This window comes from Dryobates pubescens, chromosome 19 (genome assembly GCF_014839835.1).
Source record: "Dryobates pubescens isolate bDryPub1 chromosome 19, bDryPub1.pri, whole genome shotgun sequence".
NCBI lineage: Eukaryota > Metazoa > Chordata > Aves > Piciformes > Picidae > Dryobates > Dryobates pubescens.
In genome coordinates this window covers 15,244,617-15,272,557 of record NC_071630.1, presented here as the reverse complement: position 1 = coordinate 15,272,557, position 27,941 = coordinate 15,244,617, and the positions used below count along the sequence as shown (strand labels likewise).

At 43.6% G+C, this 27,941-nt stretch overlaps 3 protein-coding genes across 4 annotated transcripts; 1 reads left to right on the top strand and 2 right to left on the bottom strand.

Moving 5' to 3' along the window:
- Nucleotides 1-269: 269 nt before the first annotated feature.
- LOC104307836 (carbohydrate sulfotransferase 5) lies at nt 270-11,904 on the bottom strand. Of its 2 annotated transcripts, none has more exons than XM_054170203.1 (2): nt 11,694-11,904; nt 270-2,212 (listed from the first exon to the last, which is right to left on the bottom strand). In XM_054170203.1, exon 2 carries the CDS (start codon nt 2,182-2,184, stop codon nt 1,009-1,011), a length of 1,176 nt encoding a protein of 391 aa, XP_054026178.1. In that variant the 5' UTR covers nt 2,185-2,212; nt 11,694-11,904; the 3' UTR covers nt 270-1,008. The 2 variants fall into 2 exon arrangements, with proteins under 2 accessions (XP_054026178.1, XP_009907233.1); XM_009908931.2 differs by having other exon boundaries at nt 11,698-11,904.
- Nucleotides 11,905-15,153: 3,249 nt separating this feature from the next.
- On the bottom strand, nt 15,154-20,134 carry TMEM231 (transmembrane protein 231). The gene is made up of 7 exons (XM_054170020.1): nt 19,962-20,134; nt 19,711-19,880; nt 18,126-18,254; nt 17,334-17,477; nt 16,964-17,045; nt 16,725-16,830; nt 15,154-15,861 (listed from the first exon to the last, which is right to left on the bottom strand). The coding sequence occupies exons 1-7, from the start codon at nt 20,101-20,103 to the stop codon at nt 15,681-15,683; spliced, it is 954 nt and encodes a 317-aa protein (XP_054025995.1). The 5' UTR covers nt 20,104-20,134; the 3' UTR covers nt 15,154-15,680.
- Nucleotides 20,135-20,475: 341 nt separating this feature from the next.
- Nucleotides 20,476-25,973, top strand: GABARAPL2 (GABA type A receptor associated protein like 2). The gene is made up of 4 exons (XM_054170055.1): nt 20,476-20,635; nt 20,980-21,035; nt 23,227-23,399; nt 25,358-25,973. Exons 1-4 carry the CDS (start codon nt 20,602-20,604, stop codon nt 25,446-25,448), a joined length of 354 nt encoding a protein of 117 aa, XP_054026030.1. The 5' UTR covers nt 20,476-20,601; the 3' UTR covers nt 25,449-25,973.
- The last annotated feature ends 1,968 nt before the right edge of the window (nt 25,974-27,941 follow it).

Here is a 27,941-nt window from a genome sequence, read left to right as displayed (position 1 = left end):
CCACCGCTTGAAGGTGACCATATGCGAGAAGCAACACATTGGACCGTACTAAGCTGTAGTTCCACTGGACCCACCTGCCACACTGTGAGCATCAATTCATGTACAGTGCCAAGAAACAGTTGTGTTATCCAGACAATCCAGAAGAATCCAGTCCTACAGAAGTTGAATATTGATCACTTCCAGAGAGCAGTATAATTGACTTGTAGTGCTGAAGAGAGGATAACAGCAAGAATCACGCTGCAGGAGCAAGGGCGTACCTACTCTGTGTCACTGCGCTAGAATACATGCTTGGGGTGGCATTAACAAGCTGTTTCCATTGTGATTTCATTCAAAGTTTCTTCATCTTTTGCTTTTTGCACTCCATGTGAACATCACATTCAAGTATCCGATAGCAAACTTTGCCACTCCAGAGAAACCACCAAGAAATCAAAACAAGTTCCTGCCTGTGCCTTTTAAAACAGAACTGCTACAGTTGCCCCTGCTTTTGCAGAAGTTTGCAGAACTTTTATGTCAAAATTTAAAATATCAAGAAGTCTGAGAAAAATAACACAACTGCACAACAATGCTAAAGCAAAAGAAGGAAGTGGAGCAATTCTGGAAGAAAGCAAAATAATTTAGTTCTACTTTGTTCCATTTACACAAAACTTAAGAACTGGGATTCTTATAATATTTAAAGCATAAACCCAGGAGTGAACTGTTATCAAATGAAGACATCTTGGGCAATTCATCTTTTAATAGAAAGTACTTACATTATATTTTCCAACAACGCTGAGAACAGCACAGCTCAGCTGTAAATTTGCTATCTGACAAGTATCTCATGGCATTTCTCGTATTGCTTTTTTGTTTCTGCAGTGTAAGAAACTCAGAGAGGGAAAAAAAACCCTCTCCTTCAATTCATCAGTCAGGAAGACAAACTCATCAGGCAAGGATTTTCAAATTGCTTCTGCAGAGTAGGCAAATACTCAACCAGCTACCCCTCTCTCCACCAGATCGCTTTAAAATAACGTCTCATTCCTTTGGGTTAAGTGACGACCAACTGAATTGCCGTCTAGGCAACACTAAATCCAGTGACATATCTTCTTGTTCTTTTTCTGAATCCACCAGCTGATAGCCAAGCATGTTTATAGCACCTTTGCAAACTTCCTGAATTTTCTTGATTTTCTCGAAGGAAAGAACTTTTCTCCAGGCCTGTGAAACACTAACTGCATCTCGAGATGTAATTTTGAAGGCTTCTTTTTTTTGCCCCGGTCCCTCTCCATGTGTGATGTTATAGATCCAGCTTTTGAGCGTGGGGGTCAAACTAAGATCTGCAAATTGATACATTTCCGAGATTTCTGCTAGAGGATCTCTGACCAGATCCTCAAAACGGATCATTAAATAGCGATCTTTAAGGAAGTGGGGTGGTTTTAGCGTAGCCGTTTCATAAATCTGAACATGACTTCTACAGATCTCTTGCATCACTTTGTATTTGCTGTCTTCCACTTTGGTGCCATTGGTACTCAGAACAATTCCATTGTCACGGGCTAATGCTTTGACTGATTGTTCCCGTGACTTGACAACTGCCCTGGGGTCACGAACCAAGTGAATGATTTTGAGATTCAGGGATGGATCAGTGAGAAGCGGGTAGAGGACCTTCAAGTCAAAGAATCGGACCTCCTTGATGACCACATGGCTGTAAGTTTTACAGGCTTCCTCCACTTTGCTGAATGGGTACCGTCCACAAAGAGTCTTGCATGCTGTTTCACTGGATATGTCAGTACGTTGAAAAGAGTCACAAGCAGGAACTGAACACAGAGCCCTGCTCACTGCCCACTGGAAGAGGTCAGATAAGTTCCTTTTCCAAGGTATGTAAGCATCAAACACAGACATGTCACACAGAAAGACCGACCTGACTAGGTCCCGCACTGCCATGTGTAAGACTTTGGCACTGTTCTTGTACATCGTAACCCACACGTGCCACGCAGGCTCCATCAGGTAGAAGACGCTGGGGTGCTGGCTGAAAAGTTGACCAACAAAAGAAGATCCTGAGCGCCAGGAAGAGAGAATGAGGATGTGGACTTGAGATGGTTTCTGCTCAGAGTGAGGCACTAAGTTACTGTACCGGGCATACATGAAGAATAAGAATCCAGTCTGAACTGCAACTAAAAGTATAATGACTGTGTTAGGAATCCGAATCCTTGCCATTCTCACCGAAGAAAAGCAGTAACAAATGCTGAAAAAGAGGGAAAACAATGCTGGTGAATCATTATTCTTGTGGCACAGTAATGATAAAACACGATACAAACTTTTGCATTACTAAAACCTTTCCTCAGATATGCATGTGCGTATCTGGCACTATTTCCTTCCGCAATGAGAGACACCTGCAGGTGACAGGTGTCCGAAGCTGAAAGAAAGTATGATGTGACAGCAAGATCACAGCAGAAATAAGTTTGAGTCAAATGTTTGATACTGAAGGAAACCTTGGGTTGATGCAGCTCAACTGCTGGGGGAAAAAAATACCTATAAAATACACAAAGTGCTCAGCTTGAATCATGGGAAACACTGCCGAGGAATAAAAACATTCCAAATCACTCCCTGTATTTCCATTTGAGTCTAAAATTGCAAGGGCTTCTATCCCTTAAAAGTAGTAGAAGTAGTAGAACTGTGGCTACTGAAAGAAAAGTTATCTTCTTACCCAACATGAGCGCTGCACCCTGCAGTGATGGTAGGTATGATGCTGTATCACCTGGCACTGGTGCACAACCATCTGTTTTCCAGACTGCAGGAGGTGAGTGAAAGCTCACAACCTAAAGCCACATCTGGCCACAGATGTTAAAAAGAAAAAGCAGCTGATGTGTGTCTTTGGGCTGGCGCAGATACACCCTGTGACTGAACACCTTGAGATTACATGGGAATTATTAATTTGTGAGTTACAATTAGCCTGCTTGTAACTTCTGGGAAGTTTTAGGCGTTCTGACCCCAAGTGGACCTTTGTTTGAAGTTTAAGTTCAAGCCACATGCAGTCTTTTGCACCTAACCCTTTGTGCTCTCAGTTTTGCAGAACCCACTTGTAAGCAGTAACAGACAGGGTATTAGCAAAACAAAAATCCTTGTGCATGAAGACCATCTCAAGAGTTTCATATGCAAGAAAGTGAAATGGGCAGTTTGTGCTCCTTCCACTGCCTAAATGTCTCTTCACAATATAAAGAAATGTCTTTTACCTTAAATGAACACAATTGTGGTATTAAACTTCTGTTTGTAAACAAACTGGGGAAATATGAGCTAAGAAAAATGATTTGGTAAAAGCATCGCCCTTCAGTTTCATACAGAATCTTGTAAGGACAGTAAGGCAAATGTGTAAGGTACTAATTTGACTGTGGAAGTTTTTCCACACAAAGTAATGTCTCTCACTTTTAAGACACAGAATCACAGAATTTCTTAGATAGGAAAAGACCCTTAAGATCAAGACCAGCTGTTAACACTTCAAAATTCACCAGTAATCCATGTCCTTCAGCACCACATCTACATACCTTTTAAATCCCTCCCAGGATGTTGACTCCTGGGCAGCCTGATCCAGGTTTTGACAACCCTCACAGCAAAAAAAAATGTCCTAATAGCCAATCTAAACCTCTCCTGGCACAACTTGATACCAGTTCCTATTGCTCTATTGCTTGTTACTTGGGAGGAGACCAACCCCACCTGGCTCCAACCTCCTTTCAGGGAGTTGTAGAGAGCAAGAAGGTCTCCCTTGAGCCTCTTTTTCTCCAGGCTGAAATCCAGTTCCCTCAGCTGCTCCTCACAGGACTTCATTCTCTAGACCCTTCATCAGCTTTGTTCTTCTTCTTTGGACACAAAGTTCTGTATGATTTTTACATCCACTTTAGTTTAAACCCACTCAGCTAAAAATTACTTTTTACAGTTTTATGTTCCCTGCTTAACCATGCAATTTGCTTCTGTAGCTTAGCAACAGCAACCATAAAACTATGGTTATCACCAAGTTTTCAGTGCTTGTGGCTGCTCATTGAGGCAAGGCCCTTTTCTTTAGTGGTTCCACATTCTCATCAGCTGTGTGCAAGTATCCATGACATATGACTGCAGTAGCACCCACTATGTTGAAACCCATGGGCCCCTTACTCTCTCTTGCATGGTACCAATGCTTATCAGATGTTCTGCCAAGCTGTTTCAGTCTGATAGCCTGGAAGAAAGCTACCCACTCATTCTTCTTCACCTACCTCAGCAGCATTGAAACAACTCACAATAGCATAGTCTCAAATGAATCAGGTTTCACAGGTCTTCAGCTTAATCAGTGTTACACCTTTAGCTGGTTTTCAATCCATCTCACCGCCCACTCACCCAGCCCATACTTCAGCTGGCCTCTCTAAACAGTAACAGTTAGTATTTTCATTTCAAGAGGATAGTAACAAATGTAACGGAGTGCCTCTGGATAGCCTAGCCATAAACAGCCCTGTTCAAAGTCATGAAAGAAGCATGCCCCGGGTATCTGTCTATTCACTGAAATTGCTACTAATATATGCAGGCAGTCAAGCAGAGAAACAGCAGCCCAGTCTCCTCTTTCTGCACTGGAAACAGTGGAGCAGAGGCTGATCTGTAGACCAAATACCCTGCAAGATGTCTTTTGTGTTTTGCAGCACAATCCATACAAAAGCTGTATTTAAAGGGCACTGAAGAATGACATGTGTAGTCTGGTCTATAAACTGATACCTTGGCACTTCACTAAACCACGGAATGTCAGCTGCAGAATCATCGGACCCTTGGTGCAGCTCCAAGACCTGATTGAGGTCCCAACAAGTACTGACTCTGTATAGGACCAATGGCTTTTTTTGATAGCATCATATTTTGCATGCTAATTTGCCCACAAAAATTCTTCAATACAATTTAGCAGAATACAGTAAAGTGTGAAGACCAAGCACAAGGACAGTCAGTGTCTTCTGTAAAAGGAATACTGAGGTGATTATCACTCCTCAGCCTAGAAGAGAGTCTTGCTGGACAGACAAATCACATCCAGGCTGGTGAAAACAACTGCAAAATCACTCTCAGGATTTCTCAAACCAGGAAAATTGGGAGAATTTCATTAAATGACCACTCATGACAAAATCTTTTTCGTACACTGCATCACAAAAATGTCAAACTCTGCCACAAAATGCTATGGCAGCAAGAGTATATGTGTTCAACAAATGATTACATTAATTGAAAGTAATTAATGGAAGAAGAGCCCCTCAAGAACTGTTAAATGCAAAGATGAGGCTACAGCCAGTGGCTTGGCAATTCCCTAAACTGTAGATGGCCAAGGTATCTGCCTGCATCCAGGAGATATACTGGGAGAAATCACATTTCCTGTGATTTAACTTTCTCCTTAGCAATCCACCACTTGCTGCTGTAAAGAACAAGGGCAGATAGATTCATCATGGACATTCTTCATAGATAAAACATGCCTCATTCAAACGCTGGGTTTGCATATCATGCCAACAGAAGCATCTACAAATTTCTCAGTGCTGTGAGGATTATCAGCAATCCAGCAGCCTGCACTGATACTTCACACCAAGTAGAGATGAAAGTTCTAAGCAAAGGTGGAGGAGCGATTGCATTTGCTAGCTCAAGAAGTTTTCCTGAAACAGACCACATGCCTGAAAGCCAGAAAGCCATAACTACTTCAAACCTTTTTCTTCTCTGTAGAATATTAGCCATTTTTCTGCAGTAAGACTATGTTAAGAAAAGTGTACCCAGCAGGTCTAGAGAGGTTCTCCCTGATGAGACCACACCTGGAATATTGTAGCCAGTTTTAGGCTCCTCAGTTCAAGAGAAACAGGGATCTGCTGGAGAGAGTCCAACAGAGAGCTATGACGATGACTGTGGGACTTGAACATCTCTCCTATGAAGAAAGACTGAGAGACCTGGGGCTGTGTAGTCTTGAGAAGAGAAGGCTAAGAGGGGATCTTGTCAATATCTATAAATACCTGAGAGGTGGGTGTCAAGTTGAAGATGCCAGTCTCTTTTCAATGGTGCCCAGTGGTAGAACAAGGACCAGGTACAAGCCAGAACACAGGAGGTTCCACCCCAACACAAGGAGACACTTCAGGGTGAGGGTGATGGAGCACTGGAACAGGCTGCCCAAAGAGGCTGCGGAATCTCCTTCTCTGGAGACTATCAAAACCTGCCTGGATTCCTTCCTGTGCAGCCTGCCCTAGGTGATCCTGCTTTGGGAGGGGTCTGGACTCAATGACTTCTGGAGGTCCCTTCCAGTCCTCAACAGTCTGTGATTCTGTGGCTCCTTACAGTCTAATCCAGCTTTTAGAGACCAAATAATGATTGTAAAAGAAGTCTAGCTACACAGAACTACTGCTCCACTGTAATCAAGATTCCTCTGCAGAAATGCAAACACTAACTGTTCTTAATAACTTATTGGCATGGGATGGGAGAGTGAGGAATAAAAACATGCAGATGTAAAACCAAAAGCCAAAATTATTTTTTCTATTTACATCTGCCTTGCCTGCCTCTCCTTGCTCTGATTCTCACCTAAGTACTGTTGCAGACAACACTGTACCATTAAAAAAAAAGGTAATGAATATTATTCCATAATTTGTGTCTGAACTAGTCTGCCCACCTGAAGAACTACAAGAAACATGTACAATGACTGTAGCTAAAGTATTTGCCTACTCTTCAGTATGATATAAAGTGCAAGAAGCAGCACAATATCAAAGTAAAACACTAAATAAATACCTGTTTAAAGATATATCTTCTACCCTTTCAGGAAAGTTGGGATGTTTCTGAGGAATATGGATACACACTGACGCCACAAAGAAATGAGTAACTGCAAACCAAAGTGTAGCATCTCCAAGAGTATTCTCTCAGGTGGTTTCCAGTGCATGAGGCCAAACACACATCCAGGTCACTGGATTTTCTTTGTGAACACTGTCTCTTATTTCTGCATTTCTCACACTGAGCACCTGTAATTCTATTTGCATGTAAATAACCTTTTACTATTTGTAATTGCATTCTGCAGTTAAGATGCTTTCAGCCCAGGTTATATTTTCCCCTCTCCACTGTGCTGCTTTATAACCCACCAAGCTCTTTTGTGATTTTTGACAAATGTTAGCTGAGGCAGAAAGTAGTCCTTGAATATCCTTCTCATGAAGTTGCTTAAGATATGTGTACCTGTGTATTGTATTTCTAAATCTATTGATTAGATTACAAAGCATTGCCCTAATCGTGAAGGACAGGACCTTGGGATACAGGCTGCTCCCCCTGCTCCTCTATTTATTCCACTGCAGGACTCAGCAGAGGGTGCTGTTAGGCAAGCTGGCTTACTACAGCACAGAGAGGCAATATGCCGAAGATTCGTTAAAAGGTGAAACGCTAGTCCAGGACCTGCTTTGCACTGCCTTGCTTCTCTGTTTGCCAGCGCCCTCCTCTACCTTCTGCTCAGGGGCTCTGAACCTGCCTATGCCAAGGTTCCCTTAGGAGAGATAAAAAGGGATTTGTTCCTGCATCCTTTCTTCTTCCTTCGCTTCACAGCAGTGCTTCCTTATGGTTGCACTTACCTGACGAAAGCAGGCCTGCTGATTAAAATCTGGGAGGAAAACGAAGCAGCACAGTGGGACCAGATGTCCTAGCATTACTGTCACTTCAGCTGCCATCTCATTGACCAAACCATCTAGCAAGCACCTCCCCACTGACTCATGAAATCAGACTAACCACAAGTGGCAAGGGAGCCGCAAGAGACTGAAAAACAAGAGGCTGAAAAACAGACTGAGTGGGACATAAAGCAGCAGCATAGAGCACTCCCAAGACCTTTCACATCCCTCAGCTGAGATGTCTGAAGTATTGCAATACTTGGTACTGCAATATATGCTTTTGTCTATAACAAATACAGCTACACAAATTATTTTAATAACAGGACAGTGGTATTACTTCTTTTGAGGTATTATTTCTTTAGAAAGAGCTCTGGCAGACAGCAAAATAATCAAAAGTCTAATTCTAACAAATTCTTGAGGGAGAATTGTCTCTTCACAAGCTGATGCCAATGCTCAAAACATGATCTGAAAAACATCTGAGTGCATGGTTTAGTGGACAGTCCTAAGTCAAGCTCTGTCACTGGGCTGGCCCACTAACCACTAAGGGAAACAAGATCCTAGACTAGATGAACCCAGGATCTACACCAGAGTAAATATTCTCACATATTGTGCAAAGGAAATTAATTACACAAAGTGGACAACAGATCAACGATGATTTTTTTTTCATCACTTAATCTGGCTCTGACAATGCTGAGCTGCAGGGCCACTAACATCCACCATTGCTTGCCAGGAGATTAGATACATCACAGAAAGCTATCCAGGTGAAACCACAGAGGGCAGTAGTACTGATTCCAGAAAACTCTTCTAAACAGCACCTTTCAGATCCAATATGCTAGAACTGTGCAGTAGATGATGATTTAGCTCTTGCTTTCAGAGACTTTTCTTTCTTTGTGACACACGACAAGTAACATTGGAATAATCAGATGTTTGCAGCAAAAGTGGCACAATTGCAGAGTAAACTCTCCTTAAGTATACAACTCAACTTGAGGAAACAAAAAATAACTTCATAGCTAAAACAACAACAACAAAACCTTCCATTACTCTGCTCTTCCTTTTTTTAAACCTGTGACAGTAGAAAGACTGGAGAAAGACGGAATCAGAGTGCCTGACATTAGAGCTGTAAAGAAACATGGGCTATCTTTGAGCTTGGGACAAAAGGCTAGGATGTCAGACTCCCTCAGAACAAACAGGTCTGGATCTGTTGCAAGAAACTGAAAAAAATGTCTGGAACAAAACAAAATAACTGAGAGAAGAATTGCAAGTACCTGCTCCCCTAAAAGGACTTAGGAGCAACTGAATATCATCTGTCTTTGTCAAAGCTTTTCCTGGCCATTTTGTGTCTGAGAACATTTCCAGCACACATTACTTAAAACAGTTCATGCAGCACTTTTAAAGTCACAGTCCTTACAGATTACACAGAAATTACTCTGACTTCCACAAAATACAAAATACAACTGATTTCCCAGACTGACCTGTTCCACTGAAAAAAATGAAGAGCTAATGCCACGTTACATGTTCAGCCTTTTGCTGGCCAAAAATGATTTTGTCCTGTATGCCTGTCACACTAAATGCTGACTTTCAGAGCAATCATGAACCGAATCCAATTATCATTTGTGTACTTATAATTCACCAAAACATCTCGGTACTGACTGAAAAGACTGGCAATGGTACATGTCATTGTGCATTTTATAGAGTTAATATGAAAATGTTTGTGCCAGGTGTGTGTTGTGTTACAGGGAGGATCCCAATGTCTGCCTGTTTCAGAGCCCAGGACTCTTACTGAAACTATTTGTCAAAATTTAGGTTTGCTTCTCTTTCAAGTGCCCCAATATGGACTTGCTTTGGCACAAGTTCATAAAGTTAAAACACTCAAATGGTTTAATTTATTAAAGAGACAGATAGAAGAAGTTTGGGATTGCCAGTGATAAAGGCACTAACTGCGAGATAATCTCAGGTTAATGAATCAGGTTGATAGCATCCAACACAATACAGTGTGAGCAATAGTTCTAATAGAAAACAAAAAAGCTAGCAAGAGTTAAGCCATATATTGAAGGTGCAATTTTTACCAAGAATGGTAAAGAATGGCTCTCTTGTGTGGAGGATGAGGAACACAACCCATCGACCATGCTTGTCTTTGTCTTTCCTTTCCAGATGCTGTGGCTGCTGGTACTGGTGGCCCCACACTTGAGATATGTTCCTCTTATGGGCTTTATACCTGAGTCCTGTGTGTGACCCTGCCTTCTAGGTGATGTTTAACATGGTTTGGCAGGAAAGTTGAGTAACATAATCAACTACGTTTAGTGTGTACTCAGTTTGGCCCATTAGCATACTGAGCGGTGTTAACCTCACTATTAAATTAATTAGGCAAAGGTCTTCACTTGTGCACCCAGGCCCTCAAACTCTGTTTTGAAGTTGGGTGTTTCTGTTATTTTATCCTTACTTCATTAGTTGCAGCCCAAGAAATGCTGTCTTTTCTTCATAAGATTGTCTCCATCAGCTCTTCAGCAGGTCAGCTACCTGGCTCTTAACACAAACAGCTTCTGATTGTAAACAACTTAGGTCCCTAAGTATGGTTGATCAACTTGCCTTCCTGTCCTACAGTAAGATAGTCAGTTACCCCACAGTGTGATAACCAGAGCAAAGATTACCTAAGATCTTCCAAACCTTACGGAGAAGTTTTGTCAGCACAGACTTTGCTTGTAAGACATTGCACCAATGCAGCTGTTGCTAGAATGGCTGCTTCTATGAGATCCAGGAACATGACAAAGCTGGTCCAAGACAAATGTACAATTTTACTATCAATTCTTGCTATAAATAACCCACCTGGGAAAAAATCCCTTTCTAGTGTTCTTCCACAGCTAGCAACAACACATCTTCCCAAGGCAAGCGCTTACTGTATCAACAACATGCAGACTGGTCTTTAAATGAGAATGTACAAAGTTCATTTGGAGGATGCCTTCTATCACAACTGGTACTTCAAAAAGAGTTAAAGGTCTTTCCAACAGATGACCATTGCTAAATGGTACAAATAGTTAATATTTTAATAAATATTTTAATACACAGTGGAACTGAAACAAAAATAATAGAAGTACAGTAAATGTACCAGAAGTAGACATTTTGAATTCTGACATTTTATTAACATTTCAGCTGATAGTGTTAATTTAGCATTAACAAAATGTACTTTCGTTTACAGTGCAGTGGAAAATGAGCTTGGAAGAGTTGCTTACAGGTAGTCACACCATAAGTTTCATTACACAAACTTTTGTTTGTTTGTTTGTTTAATGCTGTTTTAGGAATTTTTTTTCTTTCTACTTTTTGGAGTCAGGTATGTTGAGCCTGAGCAAATGGCAGTGTGGAAGCACACCCCTAAACCACCTGTTTCTCCATGCAATATAGGCTGAAGTGTTTTCAGCTACTTAGAAGCACGGCTGTTCAATAAATTAGGTCTGCTCAGTTGCAGTTTCTACTAGGAATTTTTACTATTAACAACGGCAAAACTGGAATGACAAAAAGACACATGTAGTGACTGAATGTTATTCGTTTACTTTAGGCTTCACCTGCCTGTGCAAGAGAGTCCTCAAATTCCAACACTTTGAGGACAAATGGGCTGAGGTGTGCTCTGTGTACCCCAGTGATGCAACCGCTGCAACTAACAACAAATTCTTTGTTCCAGTGTCACTTACACCTAAAAAGGCAGGATACAGTACAGAAAGGGTTTTTTTCCCGGAATGACGGAAAATATTCACTAAAGCACCTGATTTCGCCATCTAAGCGCAACAAACTGAAACACCTCAACCTCAATCAGCCATGTTCTCTTGGGGATTAAGAAAAAAAAATGCTTAAGTTGCCTTTCAACAACTTTGCCTCTGTCAAGAACTGACTACACCACAGCAAGCACTGCTCGACCGGGGACTCTGCGACGCCGACACCGCGGCAGCAGCTACGACCGCTACTTCTGGAGCCGGGCCGTGTGCGAGTGCCTTAAAAGCATCCCCTGAAAACGCAGTGTAGGTGATCATTAACACCCCTGCTGGGCACCGGAAAGGAAAAATCTGTCATCGCCCGGCTCGCGACCGGGGCGACGATCCACGACGGGGTGTGGGACACCCTCCCCCAACTCACCGACCTTCCCGCCGCCTCCCGGCACCGCCGCGAATCCGAGCTGCCTAGAGAGACAATGAGCCGCTTTCAGACGTGGCCGAGGTGCCGGGGCCGCGGGAGGAGCCCGAAAAAGTGCCGATCCGCCCCGCACCCGGAGCATCCCCCGGCGGAGGCGGCCTTGCAGCCCGCCCCGCCCCGCGAATCACTGCAGCCGGGCGATGGAGCGGGACCGGCGCAATGGGGCCGCCCCCGCCGACTGCAAATGGAACCTCCTGCAAATACCCGCCCACGGCTCGGCGCTGCACCGCGGGTAGGCGGCTGCCGGCCCTTTGGGTGCCCGCAGCCCCACCGGAGCCATCCCGTTGCAGTGCTGCCGTCTTGTGCATCTTCCACCGCCAGCGGCCTCTCCTCCGCCGCCTCTTCAGTGCCTCGAACCCGCGAGCTACAGCCGGCCGCCTCCTCCTCCCGCTGGGCACGCCACAGCCCCACAGGGCCCCTCACCTTGCCTGTGTAGTGCGAGAACCAAAAGGTCCTGCTCCATAAACAGGCTGCTTGACCAGTTAGGAAATAAGCATTGATGTGGCACCTTTCATCCTAGCATCACCCCTTAGAAAACTCCTGAAGCATGACTCTTGCACGTTCATGTGCCCACTTAAGCACAGAACTGTCACCCAGCTACTTTTTCCTCTTACAGAACCACTTATGGGAAACGATTAATCCTGACACGCTCTACACTTCCTCGAAGAATGACGTTTAGATTGCTCTGTGTGCACACAAGATGTGTGTAGTAGCACTGGGGCGGATTGCAGAGGTATTTTAATTTCCTGTTTCTGTTACTTAGCATGTTAGTGGAAAGGTCCTTACAGAGAACCTTCTGAGAAAGACTCCTCTTTCCACTGCTAGCTGCAGTGGATTCTCTCTGTTTTCCATTGACTTCAGCTTATTGCTACAAGCAATCAACTGCTTTTTTATTTCCTCCTCTTAAACATTCTCAGAGAGACTTTTATCAACTCTCTCCTAAAAGAGAACATAAGGATATTTTCCTCTGTATTTCCTGAACCAGACCTGTTCACTACTCCTTAGCTCACATACACTCACTGAACAGTTGCTGTGGGCAGCGCCATTTCTTGTATCTTAATGTGGAAGGCTGCAATAGGCAAGAGAAGTGACACAGGGATAAGAGTCTCCCAGTATCATTGTTTTCTAAAATTATCCTCTTTCACATTCTAGTTGCTACCTTAAACAGGCTTCTGTTCAGCTTGAAGGACCTTTCACACATTCTATTTTTGTGGCAGTACCACAGCTCAAACCCTTAAAACGGGATTTTGTGGTCTCTCCAGAGATTTCTGTTCCTTTCTTATGCTCGCCTAATGCTTGCGCAAACATACCAAGTTCATTCAGAGAACGGACTTGTCTGAAAAGGTTAGCATATTTGGTCAATATGATCTTCACCACAAAGAACTTCCTGAATTAACACATGCAGTCACACCAGTGCAAGGCAGAAGAGCAGAACATATGTGCATCAGCTTGAGATGTACAGCAAGCTCACAGGCTCCCGCATTCATCCTGTGTAGTGCCTAGGAATACTGGAAAGCAGTGGACAGTTGCTTTCACTCCAGGCACTGTGAAACAAAGCTAGGTATTATTGAAAAAGTGGTTTACAGATATAATTTTATACCATCTGACCAATCTAACCACTTCCTTATTGCTGATCACTAACAGAATTCACATCCTTATCAACAAAGATTATACATCCATGCTCCCTTAACAGATGAAGTGTCCTTCAAGACCAGTGAGAACCAGTTGATATGGACCAGGACCTGACATGGATATGAGCTAACTTATGACTATATAAGGAAGAAGTCGAAAGTTCAAAGAAAGTTCAAGAAAGATTCCCCTTCTGAAGACCATCAGAGACTGCTAAAGAGACCACTGCTCAAAGTAAACTCCTCACCTTGTGAGCACACATAGTGAATTTAAGAGAAGCTGAACCCTTAATGTGAAGCAAGCAGGAAACTAACCAATGGATGGTGAAACTAACCAATGGTGAGGTGTCACTACTGTATTCCACTGTCTAAGTACCTGCAGTGAATGTCGGCTGGTGTGCCAGATTTGTGGGAGTACCCCTAGCACCCAAATGTGCACAACTCTGTAATAAAGTAATGCCTGCTCATTAATGTCAAACCCTGCATTAGTTTTATTGCCTATTTTGGTGACATTACCAGTAGTCTTCGCTGCCGCAGATCAAACGGGGAAGTTCATGTATGTATGCATGTGGGGCGAATGCTCCTGGCAATGATTTACTACGTGTTGAGACATGGGTCTCCAGGTTAGTATTTCCTTTGCTGGAGTCCATCCAACATGTAAAAGTTGGGAGAAATTCAAGCTGCATAACCAAAAAGTTTAAAATAAGTGTAAACGGAAGTTCAAAAAGGAAGAGAAAAAACACAGGAAGAGGCAGGTCTCCAAACTGCCAGGATGCTGAACTCTAGTGGCTGAAAGATGGGATAATGCTGGACAAGTTGCTCTTTCACATTTCATAGTTGCACCGTCTCTTAAGAGTTCAAGAGAACCAAAGACACACAGGACTTTGTTAACTAGCACCCAAAATTGTTTTAGAGTCTCTCCCACCCTAACATTGTTTTGCTAGAATTAAATCTTAACTAAAAAACTGGAAACATAATGGAAAATTTATTGTTTTTTCCCTTTTAAGCTTGTCTGGCATAAAAGCTAAGCCCAGAAAGAGAAAACAAAATTAAGTAATCTTCCCTGCCACCACCATCCCCATCAAGAAGGTGGACAGAGTCTTTCAGTGCTTACCTGGTTATTATCATTGATTTAATTTTTATCCAAGTTATCATTATTGCTGTCTACAGCTACCTGAAGGGAGGCTGTAGACAAGTGGGGCGTGGTCTCTTCTCCCAGGCAACCAGCAACAGAACAAGAGGACACAGTCTCAAGCTGTGCTGGGGGGGGGGGAGTGGTTAGGCTGGATGTTAGGAAGAAGTTCTTCACATAAAGAGAGATTGGCCATTGGAATGTGCTGCCCAGGGAGGTGGTGGAGTCACCACCACTGGAGGTGTTTAGGAATGTTATAGAATGTTATAGAATAAACCAATCCAACCCACCTAAACAACTAACCCATGGCACCAAGCACCCCATCAAGGAAGAGACTGGATGGGGTGCTTGGTGCCATGGTTTAGTTGCTAAGATGGTGTTGGGTGATAGAGTGGACTTGATGATCTCAAAGGACTTTTCCAACCTGGTCTATTCCATTCCATTCCATTCCATTCCATTCCATTCCAGTTCTGAAAGTAATTATTCTCTTGCTTTGGCACGCTGAAGATTCTCTGGTATGTTTTTTGTTATTTTTCTTGAAATAATCAGGCTTTCCAGTTTTACCACTCCAAATTAACAATCTAATGCCAATAGTACATGAATTTGCAAACCATGCACCCACAACCCAGTTTCTTGCCTTGAATCTACCAATCATCCAATTTGATCACTAAATGGTTGAGCATGGACACCTCCAGTTACAGAAGCATGCCTCTGACCCTAACTCATCTACAATTTTTTTCAGATTTCTTGGATTTTTTCCTTTCTTAATGCACATAAATGAATATACAAATAGCTCTTGGCAGAGCAGCAGTGAATGAATTTACCAGGCAGTAAAAACGGTTTGTTACTGTTGTGTATTTGTAGCACGGGTCGTGCAAAACCAGTCTCATTGCTTTGTACTGGTTTTGGAAGCATGTTCTGGTTAACAACAAAAAAAGAACAACAAAACCCAACCAAAAAACAAGTAGGTTCTTCTGTAACTGTCAAAAATATTAAAATTCTCAGTCCCAAAGCAGTGCTCCAAGAAAAATAGATGAAGACGTACTTTTAAAAAGGAAGCACAAATAGAACATACAAAGTTCTGATCTCCCAAAGTAAAAAGTGTATAAAGAACAAAAGCAGCTATTTGGTTTTGAGCTGCATTTCTTCAAAGTGTTCTCAGGCATCTCCTCAGGACTGGTGCTGTTTGTAGGACAGTACAGGAGACACTGGCAATATTGGAATTGTAGTCAACACCTGATTCTGAAACACAAACATTTTAATCCTACCAAACGCCCAAAGAAAGATAAGGAGAATGCTGACATACTGGATCCAGGCAAATTTAATAATTTCCCAAAATCCTGGCTGATATTTAAAGAAAGTCAAGGACTATTAATAAAGAAGCTTCTGATTATATCACTACAGAATCTAACCAAAGGAACTAAGGAGGTAGAAAGGCACAAACTCATTGGACACTATTTTTTGTGGCAAATGCAAAGCCTTTGAGGCCCAGAAAGTCCTACCATAGTACCTAACAAAAGCTGCAAGAGAATGTCTGATACAGAAGACAGTTAAATCAAGTCCATAGGAAGTGCCTGTTTTGCACCTGACTCACCAGAAAGTATTGTTAATACTTAGGCAGTTAACCAAACCTCATAAAGAATGTGCTCCACACAGATTCTTTTTAACATAGGCTTGTTCTTCCCTGAGAAAATGATTAATGAATCTAATGCACATTTTGCAGAAGACAAAATTTCACGTCTGTCTGTGCGTGTAAGAGGTTTGCCACATTCACTATAGGGCTTTTTATTTGGTCAGCTTACCTTGCATACCAATTTCTAGCGATTTGGTTTGGGTCACAGAATACAGTATCATGCTTTGCTAATGGCATCCATGACAGACTGAGACAGTAAGTACTGCAAGAGCAAAGCATGACTTACTACAGATATTCACTGTGAATGGCTAAGAAATGGCTTTAAAGGCCAGTTTAGTAAGGCTGGAAAGCAACATAGATTTCCAGAACAGAAGGGCACAAAGCGGTTATGCAAGCAGATGCATCTGGAGGACCAGGCAAAAAGGTATTCAGTTAACTCCAGAACTATAGCATTTGCTTAGCTAACAAAGGAAAAGTTTAGCAACAAGACTACACAAAAACAGCTTTCATTTGGCCTGTATGGGATGGCCCAAATGATGCAACCCAATTATCTCACGGCTGATGCAGTTTTCAAAGGATATAAGATAACTTCCACTGGGTAACGAATAGTGGCATTAATGGTAAATGGTGTATCTGGTGCTCTTCCGGTCATCCAAACAGGACTGGGATCTGAAAAGACTGTTGTCACTAAAATGGGGAAAGAAAACACCCAGGTTAAAGGAAGTTAAGGTTCAGCCTTAACACAGAACTCAAGTCCTCGCAGAACAGCTGTCAATATGCTACTGCTGCCTGCATTCCGCAGCACTATGTTCAGGCTTACCATTTCTATCCTGATAGGCTGCAATGATGTTTGTTAGATCATAGTCACTCGCAAAAGGACTTGTGCCATTGATCACAGACACCTGTTACAACAAAGAGATACCTGCATTATTTGTCCACTCCTTGAGAAAGAAATTCTAATGCATTTCTTGCACCAAGTAACTGTGCCCTTGAAGGAATGGACATAAATATCAGACCGAATATCTTGGCAGAAAAATCTCTTCCACCTTTCAGCCTAACACGACAACAGCAGTTCCAAAGTTGTAGGGTACACTCTGTGCAGGAGTACAAATAATGAGGGTGTTACCTCTCGTACTAAGAAGATAAAGAGTGGAATAAATTGGTCAGGAGGGAAAAATAAGTGTCCTCACATTGTATCTGGTATCCAGTCCACAATGTTTAAGTAGTTGTCTCTGGTTCAATTTCAGGTCTCCATTCACGTAGAGTTGAGACCCTGGCACAGGAGAAAAAAACTGAAGAAAAACCATGCTCTGCATCACAAATGTTGACATTCTCTGAAATGATGAACAGGAGAAAAGGGACTTTAGCTGGACACTGAAAGGGGGAAACACCAACACACTTTTCTACCTCTTTGTGTCTACAGATTTTCCGCATGGATTTGATTTTTTTACCCTAACTCCCACGTTTCATTTTGTCACATTAGTCTAAACAAGAGAAGACTGAATAAGAAATGTTAATTACTTTTTTTTTTTTTAAGTAAACCACCTTAGTTGAAAGTTAACTAATTTTACAAATTCAGTGAAGTCCCACAGTCTGTGGCTAATGAGGAAGATTTGACTTGCTAGAATGTGAAAAGCAGCAAGATCACTAAACATAGTCATTGGAGACATACTTTAAAAGAGCAGTCAAAACCAGCTAAGGACTCCTGCTCTCCAATAAAGATCAAACAAGGAAGTTCCTTAGCTCTTATTAACCACTCAACCTGAAGGAAAATTTTCACATTTACTGTCCAACAAATATGTTGTGAATATCAGAACTCTCTGTGATACTGATCACTGACTTAATACCTCAGCACAAATTTCAGACTCATGGCCACGTTTGATAAGAATCTCTTGGTGAAAAGGTTCTTTCATGCTTTGCATAGTAACTACTACTCAAATATTACAGAGTCTCTATACCACAATGAAACTAAAAATGCTCACATAAAGCTGGTAGGAGAAGAGTAGAATCAGCTGAACACCAACTACATGTTCTGTGGGTTGTAGTGGAAGTTCCAATTTAAAATGCAACTGATCCATTTTGCCATCTTGATTTTTGTCTTCTTCTCTAGCCTAAAATAATCAATAACAATATATGCTATTTTTTTTTCAAATAGGAACTTCTGTTAGAAAGAAAAACAAACAAAACAACAAACAAACAAAAAAGGGGGATCTCTACAACTGCTGCATGCACATATTAAGAAAGCAAATAAACTGCATAGTTGGAAAAGTAATAAAAAAATGCTTTACTTTATAAACACAAGACTAGAGGCAAGCAAGAAGCCTGCAATTTTGTCTGTATACAATGTCTCACATGTGCCCCAGGGAAGAAAAGCTCACCAGGCTCAAACGTCTCTTCTGCTCTGTGCCATTCCAGCAGTATCCATCCTGCATACTACAAAGCCTAACCTTAGCATGTGCCAGATGGTCAGACTTTTGCCTCTTGCCATTACAGCCTGTCTCTTAACAGCCTCTGTACTCCAATTGCTGGTTGTGAGTCAGGGCTTGCTACACTTAGGTGCCACAAATGCCCAGTACTTCAGCTGTTTGCAAACAAGACACAAAACAGAGGTAAAGTCGGAAAATAACTGCCACTGTTGAATGCCCAGAAGGCACAATGGCTGCAGGGGAGAGGCTACATGCTTTACAAAGCGCTGTCTGCTTTCAAACCCAGAAGCTAACTACCAATCCCTGTAGATTTCACATCATGGTAAACCATAGTGGGCATGGGCACAACTAATTTGAGGAAAGTGAACTGATGCGTTCATGCAAATCAGCAGTGTCACTTAGGGACAAGGTTTAGTGGCAGACACTTGGACTCGATGATCTGTTCCAACCTAAATGGTTCTGTGATTCTGTAACACTGAAAGGACACAAAACTGGGCTAGTTAAAAATTACCTGTCCCAAGTGAATTTTGCCGAGGTACGAGGTGACATTGAGACTCTTGAACGTGTCCAGAGAAGGGCAACGAGGCTGCTGAGAGGCCCTGAGCACAAGCCCTATGAGAAGAAGCTAAGGGACCTGGGGTTGCTTAGCCTGGAGGAGGCTCAGGGGAGACCTTATTGCTGTCTACAACTACCTGAAGGGAGGTTGTACCCAGGAGGGGGTTGGTCTCTTCTCCCAGGCAACCAGCACCAGAACAAGAGGACACAGTCTCAAGCTGCACCAGGAGAAGTTTAGGCTGGAGGTGAGGATAAAGTTCTTCACAGAGAGAGTTGTTAGCCATTAGAATGTCCTGCCCAGGGAGGTGGTGGAGTCATCATCACTGGAGGTGTTCAGAAAGGGATTGGATGTGGCACTTGAAGCCATGGTTTAGTAGTCATGAGGTCTTGAGTGACAGGTTGGACTTAACGATCTTTGAGGTCTTTTCAAACCGTATTAATTCTATGATTCTAAGTTGCTGCTACTTGAAGGCTGCACTGCACGACAGGCTGCCTGGTAGCAGGCACCGCGAACACTCATCCCCTGCTCCCACTCTCCACTCCCGCTTCCCACCGTCACTGCTGGGCCCGCCCCGGGCAGGTTTACCGACAAGAATGGGACTCGTAGCCGGTCCTCCTGGAGTCTGTTGAACGCCGGAAACGTGCTCCACGCCAAGAAGTTGCCCGGGCCGGGCCCCGTGGTGGCCACGAAGAGCAGCTCGTACCGGAACCACACAGTGGGCTGCTCCAGGTATGTGCTTTGTTTCAACCAGAAACCTGTGGACAGAGACAGCGCGAGGCCTCAGGACCGCGCCGCATCGGCCAGGGCTGTACCGCATGGGGTCGAGCGGCGCTCACCGTGGCTCCGGTAGGCCACCAGTAGCGGCGGCACATAGGTGAGCACCGTTATGAGCACCAGCGCCAGCGCCGCGGCGGAGCAGAACCCAGCCCGGTAGCGCGTGTGAAACGCGGGATGCGAGAAGAGCTCCACGCCAGCCATCGCGAGCCGCCCGCCCGGCGCCCTCACCGTGGCAACGGCGGGACGCGGGACTGACGGGGCGCTGTGCCTATCAGCATTTAGAGCGCCCAGGGGGAGCGGGCGTGCCAGCCAATGAGCGTGTGCCGCTGCATTCCAGCACCGACGCCTGCCACGAAGGGCGATAGCACCCGGGAACGGCAGCCGGACGGAGACGAGGCCACCTGCCGCCGCGGCGGAGCCCATGATGCGGCTTAGAGCGCCCCGGACACGCCTCGCACCCGCCCGGTGACTGCAGGCCCGGGGGCTCCAGACCCGCCCGTCGATGCGTCCGGCCGGAAGCGCTGCGTTTCGGGTGGTTGCTAGGGAACTGGCGAGACGGAAGTCCCGCCTGCCGAGCCGTGGCTGTTGTTGTTGTTCCAGAGATCGTGACAGCTGCAGGCCCGGCCGCCCGGGACGAGTCCCCGCCCGCCCGTACACGGGCCTCGCTGCCGCTGGCTCCGCATCCCGCCGGCCCGCACCATGAAGTGGATGTTCAAGGAGGACCATGCGCTGGGTAAGGGTGGGCCCAGGCCAAGGGCTGCCCGCCGAGGGCCCCGCTGTCTTCCGTCTGCTATGTCGCCATCTGCCCCGGGGCCTCCCGGTTCTGTGGTCTCCGGTCGGCTGCCCGAGCCGGTCATCTTGTCTCTGGGCGGACAGCCACCTGCGGCCCTCGCTGAACGGTGGCGTGATGTTCGAGGACGGCTTCCCTGAGCAACCGGAGATCCCCTCGGGGGTGGGGGGGTGGGGTAGCCGGTCTCGATCCCCTCAGGCTCCCAGCCCGGAGAGCGCTGCCCTCTCTGCCTCTGACACTGACCATACTATTACTGTACAACGACTAATTACGAGTTTTGTTCACAGAGCACCGATGTGTCGAGTCGGCAAAAATCCGAGCCAAATACCCCGACCGTGTCCCGGTGAGTAACCCAAACAGCTTCATCAGACTACTTAGAGGCAGACGTGAATAAGCTGTTTCCATCCTGCCCTCTCTTTGGTCAGATCCTGCTAAGTACATGCATTTTCCCTTTTGTGCCCTTAGGTGTTTTCAAGTGGCCTCAAACACCCTAATCGACCATTCCCTTCTCTGTCCCAGTGCCTATTGACAAGTAAACAAGAGTGCCAGACTTTCTGAACGCTTGCCAGGCATGGTTGTGGTTTGTCAATGCCCTAGTTTCTTCTAATGGCAATTATATCCCAGCAAATACTGTCAGTGCCTTGAGGCTTCATTCTGTGCCTGATTCCAAGAAAGACCATAAAGTCTTTAAACCTTGACAATCTTCTATCCTGGCTCTATAAAGAAGGTGATTACCCCCCATATAAAACTTGCAGGTTGAGGAAGCCAGTGGAAGTGGTGACAAGGAGGCAAGGAGGCCTATCTGCATTCATACCTATCTGCTAAATAGTGAACGACGTCTCTTCTTCACACTTCCTTTTATCACGTATCAGTTAGTGAGATGACCACATTTCACATCTTTATGTAACAGTTTGCAACATAGCCACACTCTCGGCTTACCTGCTTGTGAGTAAAATTTCCTACATCCAATCTGACCACATGTCCATCTGACCATTTGATAAATAACTGTAAATAACTTATCCATTAGCACAGTCAGGCAAGAACCTGTAATCCCACTTTCTCTGCTGCCAAGTTGCCTCTAGTCACAGCATCTTCAATTGCAGTCCAGCAAGCTGATCTCATCTTTGCCAGTCTCTGGCTAACTGCTCCCTTATATGTGGGCTGTAGCATGTTCCATACAATACATCTCCACACTTAGCCACTTGTTCATTTCAAGAATATCTTTCATAACCCTAGGGAAAAAAGGAGACATTGAAATTCTGAGAGAGAATGACATGACGGTACATCAGGAATGGACAGTAAGGTGTGGACGGATGCAGGCATTAAATATCAAGTTGCAGTGTGATGCTTGTCTTGCTTGATAATTCAGGTGGAGCCACATACCTTTTATGAAATAAATGATAAAATTCTATTTGATGCAAACTAATAGTCAAAAGTGTTTTTCAGACTTAATGTATGTGTCCTGCTTTCCAGGTTATAGCCTACATCCAGAGTGATGTAGGCCAAAGGGACTCCAGTTCTCAGCTGCTGTATCTGTCTACCTGGATTTAGAGATGTTCATTTGGTTCAAACCTATTAAGATAATACATGCACAGTCTGCCTCTGTCCTAGGCTAGGTCTCTTAAGAATACAATGGGAATTGAAAGAAGTTCATGCTTGCTGAGCACTGCAATTTTAAAGTGACAAGTGGGAATCAAGTGGTTTAAGGGTTAAAAGCATTTAAGGATTAAAGTTATCTGTAAGTTTTACTGGAAGCAGTTCAGCAACAGCCTTGACTTTCAGTTTCTGCATTGTGAAGGTAGAATGCCTAGTGTGTTATGGTAATCTTAAAAAAACCCCAAACCCCCCAAAAAACACTGGTCTTTGCCACCTCCCTTCAGATATTTGTGCACATTGATAAGATGCCCCTGAGCCTTGTCTTCTCTATGCTGAACAGTCCTAGCTCACCCAGCCTTTCCTTAGAGGAGAGATGCTCCAATCCCCAAAACATCTTCAAGGCCCTTTTTTAGTCTGTCTCCAAGACATCCACATCCCTCTTGTACTAAAGAGCCCAGGACTGGACACAGCACTCCAGGTGTGGCCTTACCAGTGCCAGTACAGGAGAAGGATCACCTTCCTGGACCTGCCGTCAATACTTTGCCTAATGCAGTCTAGGATACCATTAGTCTTTGCTGCCAGGGCACACTGCTGACTCCTGTTCAATTTAGGGTCCAAACTGCACTTTAAAGTTAAAAGATGTGTATACTTTTCTTCCACAGGTTTCTTTTAGACATATTGCATCACTTTACCCCACGACTATCAACCCTGGGCACAGGAAGTTTGGAGCCATTGTATATGTGGATGCAGGTTTCAGTGCAGTTCTAAAATCAGGTTTTTAGAGTGCTGAGCCAGTCCTACCTCTCATTGGGTTGTGGTCAAGAAACCCTTTATGTTCCTCTGCTCACTGTTGCAAGCCTGTAGCAGCAAGCAAATTACTGAAGCTGTGTGTTCATACCAATCCTGAAAAGCCTGACCTTTACACTTGCACTTTACAGGTCATAGTGGAGAAGGTATCGGGATCTCAGATTGTTGATATTGACAAGAGGAAGTACTTAGTTCCATCTGACATCACTGTGGCCCAGTTTATGTGGATCATCAGGAAGAGGATTCAACTGCCATCTGAGAAAGCAATATTCCTCTTTGTAGACAAGACTGTCCCACAATCCAGGTGAGAGAGGCTATTCACTTGGTAATCAGAATCATTTCAGCAAGCCTGTGCGTATCAGAGGAGACAGGAGCTCCTCACGCTGAGGCTTGTTTGGTGATTTTAGGAGGTGTTTGGTTACATCTCAATCTCACCATGTTAATTTTTTTTCTCACGAGTTTGATAAACATTTCTTGAGCTAGTTTGAAAGGAAAGGTGACTGAAAAATATAATATTATTTATTTCCATGGCAAGAGAGTGACTTCTGGAGTTATGATGACCTTGGGTGAGTGCAAGAACATTTACATCATCAGTGCAAGAAAAACCCCTACATTAACAGGATAAGAAAAAAGTTGCATTTTAAATATTCAAAAGAAGAATGCCATAAATTATTCTGAAAAAAACATTAACCTGTTAGCTCCCAAAGAAACAACGATGTTACAGACTAGTGGCTGTTACTTCTTTTTAAAATTACTTACTTTCTTCTATAAATGCAAAAAAACTATAGAAATGGTTTGCACATTGCTTTCATATAGGAATAAATGTCATTGTTTTCTGCTGCATACAGGATAATGTATAGCAGAAGCAGCTACTACAGCTCTTTTCTGGATGAGAGTCTGTACAAGATTATTTAACAATACTTTGAAGAAATAAAGGTCTTGATGTTACATGGCTTAGATAGAACATTCTTATCAATTCTTACCTGTGTAACAGTTAGGGTCCTTCCAGGTAGCTTTTCCAGACTCACTTAAGAATATTCTTATTTACCTTGTGATACACAATAGGACCTGTGAGAACAATCTTTTTCTGCTTATCTGCTTGCTTTCTTCCGAAAGTAGCAAGAATGCCTGTATGTAATTTTCTTAACAGTGCTGTAGAACTGCTAGGAATAGCAAAGAAAAGGGGCACATTGTCTTATCTCAAGTTCATGATGACATATCACATTTCTGCTTGAAAAACAGGACCTTGGAACCTTCAATAGGAATGCAAAAATGTTAAGTCGTTAACAGATAAACAAAGATCTAATCCCTTCCACTACAAGTACTGCCTGCAGCAATTCCCATCTCCTCGCCATGATCGTTTTCCCTATCGGTATCATTTAATCTACATCTTTCAGTTCACTACCTTTTTCTGCCTTGGGAAGTCAGAGAAACGTGAGCTGAGGCTATGTCATCTGTACCAATTGATGTCAACTGCCTGTTTCCTCTGTAGGTAGAAAGCTGGAGCAGTTGTATTGGCTAAGTAATTGCTCAGGTTTCTTTTTGTCTTCAAAATACAAATACAGCTGTAAAGACCACAACTGCTCAGACCCTGAAGGGTCACATTCAGTTGACAAAAAATTTAATTCAATCAATTGTTCAAAACCTTACCCACTGAAAAAGTGATTCCTTCTGGCTAACTTGCAATTTATTGCCAGTGCATTTTATGTTAAGTCACTGCTTTTAAACAATACAGAAAACAATTCTTTTACTCCCCAAAACAACCTGGACATCAAAGAAAGAGTCCAAAAAGCTCAAGTTCAATAGACTGGAGGCCAGCTGAACTCTGATGACTACACCAGGTGGAGGGAGAAATGCGGTTGCTCGCACAAGAAGCAAGGCAATGCAACTCTGTTGAAGGAAGGTGATATTAGGCTATTGATTGTGGCATTAGTCACAGCATCAATAATGGATGATTCAGAACCTGAAATATGTGCAGTGTTGAATTTCCTGTTAAACAAGGAAGGATTCCGAGAAATGTGTTAGTGACAAAGTAACAAAAACGTAGATGTGCTGCAGAGAGCCCAGGATCATTTTCCTATCTCAGGAACCAACTGCTTCTCACAGATCCTCATTTGGGTATTTTACATTTACACACAGACTTACAAGTTCTAGCTTTTATGAATCCTTGTTGATGGGAGGGTCTAACTGTTAGCATTTGCAGCTGTCATGACACAAGCAAACTGTTCCTTTTTTTTGTTTTTTTTTTTTCACCCCCTCAAGCTTAACTATGGGACAACTTTATGAGAAGGAAAAGGATGAGGATGGATTCTTGTATGTTGCCTACAGTGGAGAGAACACATTTGGTTTCTGAATGGTGGGTCTTGGCTACTATACCATCCTGCTGTGTATCTTGTAAATAGCTGATCATTTTCCGTTCTGACATCCACAGAAGTTCCTTCTATATACATGCATTTGTAACTGGATTTATTTCTTAATATATTGATAGGTCTTGTTTTATTAGACTGTTAAATTATCCCCACAAATGGGGGTTTTGGTTTTGTGCACTATTTTTTTTTTTCTCATGGCTGTGAATTCCCAGAGGCTCACTCCTTTTGAGGGATACATTTGGTGACACTGATTAAATGACACTGATTAAATAATAAAGCAAAGTAGTTGGGCTGCTATTAAAAAAAAAAAAAAAGAAAAGAAGAATATGCATTTATTCTGTTTTGAGGTGTTAGTTTAAGGAAAACAAAACCATTAAATTAGTATTGGGAGCACTGGACTTGCTAGCTTATCTGAAGTGGGAGCAAGATGCTGATTGTGTTGAATTGAGCTAGTATGGTCTTCTTTCTCAATTAACAAACAAGTACAATAAAAATTCCTGTCACAAAAAGGCAGTGCTGTCATTTGTTTACCTTCATTTTGGCCAGAAAGTTACATTGTGGTTTAGGTTTATAACAAGGCTGAGTGTAAGATCCTGCTTGGGTCACAACAACCCCATGCAACATTACAGGTTTGGGGCAGCGTGGCTGAAAAGCTGCCTGGCAGAAAAGTACTTGCGGGTGCTGGTAGACAGCCATCTGAACATGAGCCAACAGTGTGCTCAGGTGGTCAAGAAGGCCAACAGTATTCTGGCCTGTATGAAAAATAGTGTGACCAGCAGGATCAGAGGCGTGACTGTGCCTCTGCATTCGGCAGGGCTGAGGCCACACCTCAAATCCTGTGTTCAGTTCTGGGCCCCTCACTGCAAGGACATCGAGTTGCTGGAGTGTGTCCAGAAAAGGGCAAAGCAGCTGATGAAGGGTCTGGCAAACAGGTCGTATGAGGAGCAGCTGAGGGAACTAGAATTGTGTAGTATGGAGAAGAGGAGGCTGAGGGGAGACCTCATCGCTCCCTATAACTACTTTAAAGGAGGTTGTAGTGAGGTGAGGGTTGTTCCCTTCTCCCTAGTATCAGGTAACAGAGCAAGAGGAAATGGCCTCAAATTGTGCCAGGGGAGGTTTAGGTTGGATATTAAGAAAAATTTCTTTACTGAAAGAGTGGGGCCAGGTTGCCCAGGGAGGTGGTGTTTGAGTCACCATCCCTGGAGATGTTCAAGAACTGTGCACATGGCTCTTTGGGACTGATGGTTGTAGGTTTACAGTTGGACTCGACAATCTGAGAGGATTTTCCCAGCAGAAACAGTTCTATGATTTCTATGACTCTGCACAGCTGCTTATATTACTTACTAGACACTGTACAGCTTCTGAACCTTTAGCATCTGAATGATGGTACAAGGAAGAAACAAACATCTATGGGTAGGTTCCAAATCCAAGAGTTTCAGAGCTACTAGATCTCATCAGAAGAGTAATGCCTGCCACTGGCTGTCAACAGAGAAGCACCGTGGGCTTTGGAAAGCAGGGCCCAGGTGACAAAGCCATAGCATGTAAGGAAAGGGCACCCAGGAGACCAGAAAGCTGGAGAAATGGAAGGTACAATTTGTACATGAATTATTGCAGAGAAAAATAATTAAGGAGTTAAAACAATTGCATGAGCAGCTCTTTGAAAAAAATAAAATAGCAGTAGTGTGTTCCTGGCAGTTCTGTAAATCTGCACATCCTTTACAAGTCAGCATTCTGTAGATGTTGTAAGGACATTAGAGAACCAAGTATGTGAAAGAACAGCTGAGTGGTGTGGCTGACACCTGAGGGATAGGATGCCTTTGAGAGGCATCTAGACAAGCTCAAGAAGAAGGCCCATGTGAATCTCATGAGGTTCAACAAAGCCAAGTACAAGGTCCTGCACCTGGATCAGGGCAGCCCACAGTATCAACGCAGGCTGGGGAAACAACAGATGGAGAGCCATCCTCCAGAGGACTTGGGGCTACTGGTGGATGAAAAATTGGACACAAACTGATAATGTGTGTTCACAGCCCAGAAAGCCAACTGTATCCTGGGCTGCATTAAAAGAAGCGTGGCCAGCAGACTAAGGGAGGGGATTCTCTTCCTCCAGTCTTGTGAGACCCCACCTGAGGTAATGCATCCACATCTGAAGTCCTTAGCACAGGAAAGACAAGGACTTCTTGGATCAGGTCCAGAGGAGGCTGCAAAAATGATCCAAGGGCTGGAATGCCTCCGCTGTGAGGCCAAGCTGGAGAAGAGGAGGCTCCAGGCAGACCTTCTCATAGTCTTTCAGTACTTGAAGGGGACAAAGATGAGAATAGATTTGTTGCTTGGTTTTGGGTTGGTTGGTTTGTTTTTCCACACAGAGTGGTGAAACAGTGGCCCAGGTTGCCCAGAGATGTGGTAGATGCCCCATCCCTGGAAACACTCAAGGTCAGGTTGTTTGGGGCTTTGAGCAACCCACTCAAATTGATGATGTC

Excerpts from the sequence above, each read along its gene's own strand:
- LOC104307836 (XM_054170203.1), bottom strand. The coding sequence starts at position 2,184 with ATGGCAAGGATTCGGATTCCTAACACAGTCATTATACTTTTAGTTGCA.
- TMEM231 (XM_054170020.1), bottom strand. The coding sequence starts at position 20,103 with ATGGCTGGCGTGGAGCTCTTCTCGCATCCCGCGTTTCACACGCGCTAC. Across the intron at positions 18,255-19,710 it reads TACGAGTCCCATTCTTGTCG|GCTAGAGAAGAAGACAAAAA; the intron begins GTAAACCTGCCC and ends TGATTATTTTAG. Across the intron at positions 15,862-16,724 it reads TACCCAGTGGAAGTTATCTT|ATATCAGCCAGGATTTTGGG; the intron begins ATATCCTTTGAA and ends GACTTTCTTTAA.
- GABARAPL2 (XM_054170055.1), top strand. The coding sequence starts at position 20,602 with ATGAAGTGGATGTTCAAGGAGGACCATGCGCTGG. Across the intron at positions 20,636-20,979 it reads CAAGGAGGACCATGCGCTGG|AGCACCGATGTGTCGAGTCG; the intron begins GTAAGGGTGGGC and ends TTTTGTTCACAG. Across the intron at positions 21,036-23,226 it reads AATACCCCGACCGTGTCCCG|GTCATAGTGGAGAAGGTATC; the intron begins GTGAGTAACCCA and ends TGCACTTTACAG.